A 10,930-nucleotide genomic window follows, 5' to 3' on the forward strand; every position below is an offset into this window, starting at 1 on the left:
GGTGTGTTAAGCAGATCTCACGGAGAAGGCGGCTTTCATTCCCTAGAGCATCTGTCTGTTGAGAGGTGGTTGTGGGAGATGAGGATTCCCTCTGGTAAACTGATAAAATAGATTCATGCTATTTTATCGTATTCTTCTTGAATTTCTCAGGAAAAGGAGAGTAAATTAAGAATGGATTTTGAGTAGTATGCTTTGTGGTAGGGAGCGTAGATGTGATTGTGGATCTCTTCCTATAAGCATTTTCTGAGTTCTGTGTGTACGGTATTGATTTTACAGTCTTAACAGAGCAAGGCATAACCAGGGTTAATACTTGTTTCTTACTGCAGAGAATTACAGACAGACAAGGAGAGAGCTAGATCATACAGATAAATGGTCATCTGAGTCTAGAAGATTGGAAAGGAGAGCTGCTGTCCATTGCCACTTCGTTTCTCCATAGCTGGCTTCTCAAGCTTTAATGCGGTTAGGCATCATTTGGAGTCTTTGTTAAAATGCAAATTCTGATGCCTTAGGTCTGGGGTGGAGTCTGCATTTCTAACAAACACCCAGGGGATGCTGGTGTTGCTTTATTCAGGGACCACATTTTGAGTAGCAAGGGTCTGTAGAACACTAGAACACGTGCAAATCTAACGTTTTTGGTTTTGTTTTGTTTTGGCCGAGCTGCGCCTGCCTTTGCCTTTGGGGATCTCAGTTCCCCCGACCAGGGATGGAACCTGGGCCACGGCAATGAAAGCACCGAATCCTAACCACCAGGGAAGTCCCGCAAACCTAACTTATAATAATGACAGCCGTATATGTTGAATGTTTTTTCTGTACCGGGCACTGAGCAGTGGGACAGAGACCAGAGGGTGGGCGCTGGAGTCTGGCAGTAGGGGTTCGAGCTGAAGCTCTTCTCTTTCCTGTCTGATTTTGGGCGCATTTTCTCTAAGGCAGGACTCTCAGCCTTGGCGCTGTTGACCTTTTGGCCAAGAGAATTCTCTATTGCGGGGGCTCTCCAGGGCATCGTAGTATGTTGAGCAGCACCTAGCATGTACCCACAAGGTGCCAGTAGCGCCCCCCGCGCCCCGTCCTGTTGGGACATCCAAAACTGCCTCGGAGGCAGCATCACCCCCCCGCCGTGGGGAACCACTGCTCTAAGGCTGCTGTTGAAATGGGGCAATTGGGGGATTTTGTGACGTGCGTGATGCACTTTACATAAGCAACTAGTTTTGCTTTATCATGTCGCTCCTACAGAGAAGAGGAGGAAAGACACATGGACTAGCCAGTCCACAGTCTCTGCCGCATCCCGTTTCCTGGGGACTATCGTTGGGTACTCCAAGTGCCAGTTCTTTATTTTCATGAAACGTTACTCATTGTACTGCGGGATAATAGCAGGGATTCCTTGGGATATTTAGGTGGGAAGAACCGAGCTGCTAACCAGCTGGTCCTGAGCCCCTCCCCTTTCTCGGGGCGCGCCGGCACACGCTCCCGGCCTGCTGCTGCAGTCCACACGCTCGCGTGCGGCGTGTTTCTTATCTTTCTGTCTCCGGACCTCTCATCCCTCACTTTTTTCTGGGGTGTGAGACTAGATAACTAAGTCGTCTTTCAGGATTATGCCTAAAAGAACATCTGAGTTAGGGTTTTCTATGTTTGTAAGCAAGGGTCATCTCTCCCAATAACAATTAAAAAATTGATCAGGTAGAAATACCATTTCTTAAAATCGATTATAATTTTTGCCTTGCTTTCAGGACATTCTTTATAAGAAATCGGTGATAACCTTTTGAAAACTGAAGTGCAACTTTGGTTTCTAACGGTTGAAATGGAAGCTAAGTCTTTAATAAACTAATACTGAGGATGGGAATGGGGGAGGATGGAGAAAAGCATGATTTTAAGACAAAACACAACGAAGCTTAAACGTTGGCTTGTGCAGTTTTCTTGGAGAAGTCGGTCCAGAGGGCACATTTAGATGCCAGTAGTTAGACTGCTCTAATGACAGTTTTTAAGAGTTGGTTTTATTAATTTCTTTGGATGGTACCTTAAATGACTTGTTAATTACTTTTTATACTGTTCAGATTCTATTTCGGACCATATGTGCTAAGCGTTAGTTACACCCGTCAGCAGCTCTGTGCTTCCTGTAGCTCCCCAGAGAGTATCTGGGAGACAGGAGAGCTGCAGCGTTTAGCGGCCCTTCCCAGCGCTCACTGCCGGGAGGCCCTCGAAGGTGGGAGGCCTGGACCACGGTGAGTGCCTGCCAGCCGGCGGGCTTCATACGACCCCCGCTCCCACTGTTGATGGGTCCGTAGGGCATCAGAAACCACTACAGAAATAAGAAAATACTGTGTCAAAAGTAGAAGTTACTATCATTTTTCTTAAAATGTTTACTGCGGCTGTATTTATTTTGACCAGAAGGGAAAAAACAGAATTAAGGGCACAGTTCTTTCTTTTTGCCTTGTATAAGAGTTCTGTGTGTTACACTTTTTTTTTTTTTTCCCTTGGCTGTTCCGCGACCAGGGATTGAACCCCGACCCTCGGCAGTGAAAGCGCGGAGTCCTAACCTCTGGACCGCCAGGGAATTCTTTTGAAAAATGTTTGTGTTGCAGATAAACGTTATGTCCCTGTTTAACAGAATCTGGAAGGCAAAGGCATGGGCTCGTTTTCCCTTCTCAGTCTCAGCTGCCTGCAGAGATTCCAGTCACAGTTGGGTTTCACTGTCTCCAAGCAGGGATGTGTATTTTTTGTTGTTGTTCCCATCTTTCCCTTAATGCCTTAAATTCAGTCCCCACATCTCCCAATTCAGAAGTTTCCATCCCTTCTGATCACTTAGACTGATTAGAATACTTCAACTGGTATTTAAAATTGGAGTTACGTTTCTTGTTGTGAAACCAGAAGTATCTTCTGTTACAGGGAGGGGGTTGGAAGGCAGGGGGAGGCATGTGCTGACCTGAGGGGTCCAGCCGGTCACTTTATGGAGGAAGGGGTGGGGTGCTTGGACACACTCCCCCCGGAACAGCCTCACGTAGCTTCTCCCTGACAGTGGCCTTCTGAGAGCCAGGGACTTGTGCCCTCGCCCCCTCCCGTGCCCCTCGCCCCCTCCCGTGGGTCTGTCTACTCACCTTCTGGACAAGTAGAGCCCAACTTTTCCAGTGAGAATTGGAAGGAAGAAAAAAAAAGCAAAAGTTTTGCAGGCCCCATATCATAATTTTTGTTTTATTCTGTGATTAAGAAAATGCATAAGACAAAAAGCTACGTGGATTCATCCAATAACAGCCTCTGAATAGCTGAAGCTTTTATTCAGGCAGCGTTGCTTGGTCTTTTCAGTGGGTTCTCAGACCCCTCACGGTAACTTCCAAGCCTCCTGGTTGAGGACCCACAGGTTAGGGATCTGTGCTGTGAAATCTCTTGCAGAGCTTTAGCATTTCAACTACATTGGGTATTACTTCACTCATGACTTTTCTTACTATAACCCACCTTCATTCTCCACTTTTTTGAAGCTTATGTTGTGTGCTTGATTCTTGAACTCTCTTTCTCCATACTTTTTTCTCAACTTTCCAGAAGGTTCACAGCCGAACTGAAAGCTGATTACAGACAAGTAGCGATCCTGATTTGGATTTCTAGCTGTATCACAGGTGACAAGCGTGAAATGTTAAAGCTCGCGTTCTCAGCCTGTCGTCCTACTCCCAGTCACCTGTACAAGGGGGTCCCAAATGCAGACCACCTGCTCAGAGGTCCCCAGAGGAGCTTTTTAAACATGTAGATTCTCGGGTTTAAGCTCAGGAGGCCTGGGCTTAAAGGTCAGGAATCTGTAATTTTTAAAGTTCCATAGATTATTTTGATGATGAAATTTCTGTACAGTCATAAAATCTGCTTGTAGTGGCATGTTGTTAGACCTTTGTTCTTCTTTTATCGTTTTTTCTGTACTAAGGGGCCGGCGGAATTGGGCCTCTGCGAACATGTCCCCGCCAGGGTTGGACTGACTTTACTGTTACTTTTTTCTGGGTCTCTCAGCGTCACCAGGCTGACGGGGAAAACAGCATGGCTGCTGATGCGCTAGTGTTCTGGGTGGCCTAGCTTCTGCTCTTGGCCTTGGTTCCTGTCTGTAAGAAGAAGGGTACACACTAAACGATAGCCTCTTGCCTTTAAGTCTTAGATGCCGTGAGTTCTTATCTAGTTGGATAAGAGAGAATAGTTTGTCTTTTTATCCGCAGCCTCTGTGTCAGTGTCATCTTCATCTGCTCAGTCCACTTTTCAGTTAACTCCAGTCTGGTAATCAGGTATCATAGCTGCATCAGCCATGGCTTGTGGACTTTCTGTTCAAGTACATATGCTGGATGCAGACATATAAGCAGGTCAGCAAACTTCAGATGGCCAAGGACCAGTTCTCATCTCAGGCTGTGAAGCAGCAGCAATCAGAGTTGCATCCTTTCACTTGGAGGGGTTACTGCATGTTTTTAGAGGGAGAGGGTGGGTTAAGAGCGCTCCCTACCTTGCACCTTCTGAGAACTGTGGTCAGATGTCATGCAGAATCGGAAGTCGGGGAGTCGTCTTTTTTTTTTAAACTCGAAGATTGGTGTCTGCATATACGTGTGACTTAATATTAGAGACAGTGTTAATTAAACGAGCTCTCTTCCCATATCTGTCCAGTGTAAAACAGGTTTTTAATAGTTGTTGGGAATACCCATCAATCACAAGGATATATTCAGGGACCATAGTATTTGAGCCAGTGGGAATAATCAGATAACTGGAAACGGAGGTGACAGCTGCCATTTAATGGGAGATTACTGTGGGCCTGTTGTTCTGCAGAGATAGTCATGCCCCCCCCCCGCCATATTATCAGTATTTTAGTTCTCAGAACATTCCTGTGAGGTGGGTGCTCTAAGCTGAGTAACTTGCTCGAGGTCACACAGCCAGCAAGTGCTCAGTGAGTGTCTGAACGATTTCTACCTCTTGACCAGTTTGGGCCCTAACCCTCCCCATTGGCCCCTATCCTTTGTCTGTATCTTCTCCCTCCTTTTTTGCCACAGCATGTTTTCCCCCCGAACCTGTTTTCTTCGGGTTCTCTTTTACAAGCTCATTCCCCTAACCTATGTTGCTGTTGTTTCTCCCACTCCAAATTTCAGGTTGAAAGAAAAAAATCTCTGGTGGGTTTGAGGAAAGTATAGGGCCACAGGTAGGTTTTCTCTTTATCTTTTTTTTCCCCCCTCTCCCTTCCTGTTCATCTCCTCTTTCTCTTAGAAGGACTTGAACCCCATCTCTAACCAGTTAGCAGCGGGCATGTTGAAGGCAAGCAGTTCTTGTCTTGTGCGTTAGGGAACCTTGGCATCTAGCATCTCTGTCGGCCATGGGCCGTCCGTGAGTGTGTGGGGAGTGGATCCAGTTCACACCATACGTTAGTTGAAAAGAGCCTTGCCTGCTCTGTAGAAATTATGCTGTGTATCCACTGGGATCTACAAGCCTCTCCAAGCGAAGACCTTTTGTTGTTTGGCCAAAACACACTGCTGTCCTCGAAGCGGCTGTTAATAGTTAGGCTTGAGCGTCTCAAGTGAAGCCGTGTCAGCGAAGCCATCCACGCCGTTACCCGTTACCCTGCGCTGTGGGCAGGTCTGTCTGCATCGGCACCGAGACCGTCGCCCAGACTTGCGTCTTCTCTCTCGGTAGCGGGGCTTTACGCTCACTTGTGTGGACAGATGTGTTAGCTAGCCCTCGGAGGTCTTGCTTCTATTTTTGTTTATTAATACGCTTGACTACAGAGCACTCTGTGAGCCGACACAGTGCTGTGGCTACGCGTGAAAAGCGCTGATCTCACAACGTGTAGAGAGAGAACCTGATTGTGGAATCTAATGTGTGCAGAAGTGAAAACTGAATGACTGGTAACTGGATCCTTTGTCCCCCTCCTGCCCCACCCAGCAGGGTTTCTGCTGTAAAGAGAACTGCAATCTATTGGACTCCTTTTAGGGTAAGATTATGGAGAAACAAGGACAAGGAGGAAGAGCCCCAGGCAGAGGGTCAGAAAGGAAGCTTTGGTGCTTAAAATGGTCCTCAAAGATGATGTAGCCGTGAGCAAAACTTTGTCACTAATTTAATGAGTTCTGGTGTGCTGAGAGGCGTTTCTCTTTTTGTAAAGTATCGTTTACGTTTACATTTTCTTATGATGTATCAAGGAGAGGGTTTGAGAAGTGAGGGGTTTATTGCTTCTTCACAGTTAAGCGGGCATAGACTGGTTTCAGCGTCCTTTTTTACCATATACTTGACCTAGGGCTTGTTGGAGGCCTGCATCAGAGGCCCGTCTGAAAAATACCTGTGTTTTGTGGAGAGAATCCACACACCAAAAAAAAGGAAGGAGAGGCGACCTTTCCCCCTTTGGGGACACACTGTAAACGTGGGGATGCCCCGCCATCTACTCACCTTCTGGTGTATTATTTCACAGCGCTGGTCCCAAAGGCGATAACATCTATGAATGGAGATCAACCATCCTAGGGCCTCCAGGGTCCGTGTATGAGGGTGGTGTATTCTTCCTTGATATCACTTTCACACCAGAATATCCCTTCAAGCCTCCAAAGGTAAGAAACTCCCCCTGATTTATGCTAAAATTTACATACTCCCGTGAAAGGTTATTCAGGCTTTTAAAATTGAGTTGTTAATCGCAAAGAAATAGATTTCTGTTATATCTTGACAAATCTCTAAGTACACTTGAACATACACAAAACACTTCTTTGGGTTGACTTTGCCTCTTTTGGCAAAGACCATTTCTAAGAGTACGTGCTTTGTTTTGGTGGGGCTTAAAATCCTGCTAATATTCATAGTAACACAGTCAGCAACCTATAAATAATCCTCTATTTCCCACTCAACAGAAAAAGTTTCTGAACAGATAAAAATGGTGTCAGAATATCCACGCACTAAAGCAGTTAGAGAATCTCCTACCAGACAAGCCTTGGATTCCGCTCCTTGTCATCTTCTGGTCTTGTTCAGATCCTGCCCCAAGCTTGCGCTTTCTCGTCTAGGATGGGCAGGGGTAGCTCAGTCACTGTCTCCTGTAACACTCAACACTGATTCTCATTCGCCCAGTCGGAAGGAAAACCTCTTGGGGATGGGGTGGACTGCTAAGGAAAAAGGTACAATTGCAGCCCAAGAGGTGACCGCAAGTCTGTCACTTAAAAAAAAAAAAAAAGTGGTAAAGTGATAGGGTTTTTTCACTTTTGAATGAGTCAGTGTATTTCACAAGTAAAAAGCAGGAGACCAGACAAAGTAACCCAAGTTCGTGGGGCTGTTGATTCGTCTGCTGCTGTGGTCCTTACCCACTTGTAGCTCCTTACCTGTGGAGATTCTGTTTAAGTGAATTCTCTGATTTAGGTAGGCACGATGATCTTGCAAGATCTGATATATAAAGGTCAGAAAAAGCAGAAACAAACCTCATCTTCCAATATATTTTTCAGCCTTTTAGGTGTGTGATCATTGTTTGCTAAGCACTTTGTCTTTATGTACCCACTGTGTTTGTTTGAATTAGATTCTAAAGCTTGCTTTGAGGCCATGTAGTACTACCAGCTAACACAAGAGGTCAGCAAACAATTAGCTGTTCAAACTTGGAAACGTTTGGAAAATACTTAATACATTAAAACTGCTAAAGATGAATTCAAGAACTATACAGGGAACTATATCCGATCTCCTGGGATAAACCATAATGGAAAAGACTATTAAAAAAAGAACGTGGGGCTTCCCTGGTGGCACCAGTGGTTGAGAGTCTGCCCGCCGATGCAGAGGGCACGGGTTCATGCCCCGGTCCGGGAAGATCCCACATGCCGGGGAGCAGCTGGGCCCGTGAGCCACGGCCGCTGAGCCTGCGCGTCCGGAGCCTGTGCTCCGCAACCGGAGAGGCCACAACAGTGAGAGGCCCGCGTACCGCAAAAAAAAAACAACATGTATAACTGAGTCACTTTGCTGTGCAGAGATTAGCACAGCATTGTAAATCAACTATACTTCAATTTAAAAAAAAAAACTGAGGTTACCTTGCTTTTTGTTGATGGATATTACTTTTTAAATGAAATTGAAAATCCCTGAGATTGTATCAGTGAACACTTTCTAATCTCAATTTCATGAAATAGTCTCTTACCCTATCTCTTATCAGCAGCCTTAGTTAAACTGTTTTAAAAACAGTTCACTTTTTAAAAAAAGACCAAATGTCTCTTTCTTTAAAAGTTTTAATTAGGACCATTTAATTGAAGAGGCAATTTAGTAAAAAGTTTGTTTGCTGTTCAGATTTCATTTAACACTGTCTTGTTTTTTAGGTTACATTTCGGACAAGAATCTATCACTGTAATATTAACAGTCAAGGAGTTATTTGCTTGGACATATTGAAAGATAACTGGAGTCCAGCACTAACCATTTCTAAAGTCCTTCTTTCTATCTGCTCACTTCTTACAGACTGTAATCCTGGTAAGGTTAATAATTCTTTACCTTGTTTTATTCCTCCTCACCTGGAAAATGGTTATTTTCCACGTAAACTAAGATTTTCTAAAGATAAAGTTCAGATTTTATTTTTGAATGGGCTTTCAAGGGACAAAAACTCATTGCTTTTCAAAGCAAGTTCTTATCAAGAGTTCAGTCTACTAGGTGAAAAATGCAGCGGACTTCACCATTACTTGACGTGTTCTAGCAACAAGGTGTTATAAACTGAAGACTTAAAAAGATTGCCTTAGGTTTTTGCATCTTCATTCTCTGCCCTTTACTTTTTTTCCCTTTTTGCGTGTTTCCCATGCAGAAACGGCACGCACACTTGGGAATGTTGTCACCCACCCTCTGCCTGCGGGTCTGCTCAGCACCTGCCCACAACTGCTTACTGACGTGGCGTTGTTTCTCTGCTGCACACTTAGTGATTACCAGACTGTGGTTTCGTCTGGGCCTTAATTTCCTCTTATTAAAGACTTTTTTTCTAGATAAAGAAATATAAATTTAATTACTAAAGATTTTATTTAGGTTTCAGAGGAACACTGTACTCAATCGGAAGTACAGGTTCTGACCTGGCAGCTTTGGGTCTTTGCGGGTCAACAGAGTAGAGAGGTAAATAGCGTTCGCCTGCAGTAGCCCTGAGGCCTTCACAGCGCTCAGTGTCACAGGTGGTGCCATCGAGCAGGTGGTCCTGTGGGCACAGCTGGGTGTTGTTCACTGCAGCCTAGGGCCTTGCGCGTCCCGTGCCCCGACGCGCAGGAGCAACACCCTTCCCGTGGGGGTGGTGGTCGGGGGAGAGACGGAATGAACTAAGGAGACGGGGCTAGACCACTCTGTCTGGATCAGGATCCCCCTGCATCCATGCTGTTTTTTAAAGGCCAGGAGGAAAAGTATCCCAGATGGTGGAGTGGTTTGATCACAGCTACTCTGTCCATTTCCTTGCAAGCTGTCACTAGCTTATTTGCTGAAACTTAACAATGTTCCTTTCCCTTCTTCGAAGTAACGTACATTCTTTTCTTCCAGCCGACCCCTTGGTGGGAAGTATTGCCACTCAGTATATGACCAACAGAGCAGAACATGACAGAATGGCCAGACAGTGGACCAAGAGATACGCTACATAAATTGGGTTGTCACAATTCTCTACATTCTTTGTCTGTCACAGAGAGAGCTGCTTATGATTTTGAAGGGGTGGGGGAGGGTGGGCGTTGGTGAAGAGTAGGGTATTTCTATAACAGATATTATTCAGTCTTATTTCCTAAGATTTTGTTGTAACTTAAGGTATCTTGCTACAGTAGACAGAATTGGTAATAGCAACTTTTAAAACCGTCATTAGTTCTGCAGTATGAGCTGAAATGCAGTACAGAGAAGAATAGACGTTTGGGTTCAGTTGCTTGTAGTCTGTAAATCTGAAACAGCTTAATTTGTACAGGTTACACACCTGGCCATTTATGTAAAGTCTTTCCAAGACTACAGTCTTTTGTTTTAAAAAATTGGAATTTGTTTTCCCTTCTTGGAGGGGAACAGTGATACTTAACAGCTTTTAGAGACTGTCATCTCATATATACAATGGACACATGGCTGTAAGACACCATATAGGAAATATGAGTAGTTATGTACTTTATTTTATATGCCAGTCTACTTTCTTGTGAAAAGACAGAGGTTGAATCAGGACTTGTGAAAACCTGTAGTAAAATACCTTAAGCTGTTAACTGTAAGGCGTGGAATAGGAGTTGCTCAGTGGATTGGTTCTATGTTGTGGACTGCCTAAGTCTGCATTTGTTACTGTGCTAATAAACAATATTAAAACCACCGCCTAACGCTGCTGTATTCATTTACTTCCTTTTGCCTTTTTTGTAGTTTCTTTCTTCTTGACAGATCTTTGCTACTCAAACAGCCTAGAGGTAATGCAGACTGTGCGCGCTGGTGTTGTCTACCCAGCACGTGTGTTAGGATTGGTACGTTACTCTGGATTTATCCAACAGCCTTGCAAGATAGGTGCCTTAGGGAAGGTTAGATAATCTAACTCATGATCTTCCAAAGGCAGAGTTCTGCTGTATCTTCGTCAAAGCATTTTCCAACTTGGAAGCGCTGTGGTGGTAAGTACGTGCGTGAAAAGTGGGCTCTCATGGAGAAACACCCCTGCCACAGTGGAGGGAGCCTGGCGGGACCTAGGTGCACACACCTGCTCCAGAGAAGCTCGTCCAGGGCCCAGGGCGGAGGTACCTGCACTCTCATGACGCATTTAAAAAGAACGCGGTCACTCTGTGTACTAACGGATCTAGGCTGCATTCAGCAGACGAGCAAACTGCAGGATCTATTATATTATTTTTAAAAAAACTGTAAAAGTATTTATCCATCTATGTAAAAAAAAAAAAAAAAAGAAAGAAAAAGCAACAAAAAAAGCTAGAAGCCCAACACCGGGAGAAAAGGCAGGAAATGACCTGACCATATCTGAGTGACAATTGTTTTACCCAAAGAAACATGATGAGAAATGTTAAATAATTCTAAATCGGCT

The 10,930-nt window shown here is 44.7% G+C and overlaps 1 protein-coding gene across 2 annotated transcripts in view; it reads left to right on the forward strand.

Moving 5' to 3' along the window:
- Window positions 1–10,224, forward strand: part of LOC132425125 (ubiquitin-conjugating enzyme E2 E1) — a 76,396-nt gene extending 66,172 nt beyond the window's left edge. For both annotated transcript variants that reach the window (XM_060011541.1, XM_060011540.1), the window contains 3 exons: window positions 6,401–6,533; window positions 8,256–8,403; window positions 9,439–10,224. In XM_060011541.1, the coding sequence (XP_059867524.1) occupies window positions 6,401–6,533; window positions 8,256–8,403; window positions 9,439–9,536 (379 nt within the window). In that variant the 3' untranslated portion in view covers window positions 9,537–10,224. The remainder of the gene's footprint in view (window positions 1–6,400; window positions 6,534–8,255; window positions 8,404–9,438) is intronic.
- Window positions 10,225–10,930: the final 706 nt, after the last annotated feature.

Source organism: Delphinus delphis, chromosome 4 (assembly GCF_949987515.2).
Source record: "Delphinus delphis chromosome 4, mDelDel1.2, whole genome shotgun sequence".
NCBI lineage: Eukaryota > Metazoa > Chordata > Mammalia > Artiodactyla > Delphinidae > Delphinus > Delphinus delphis.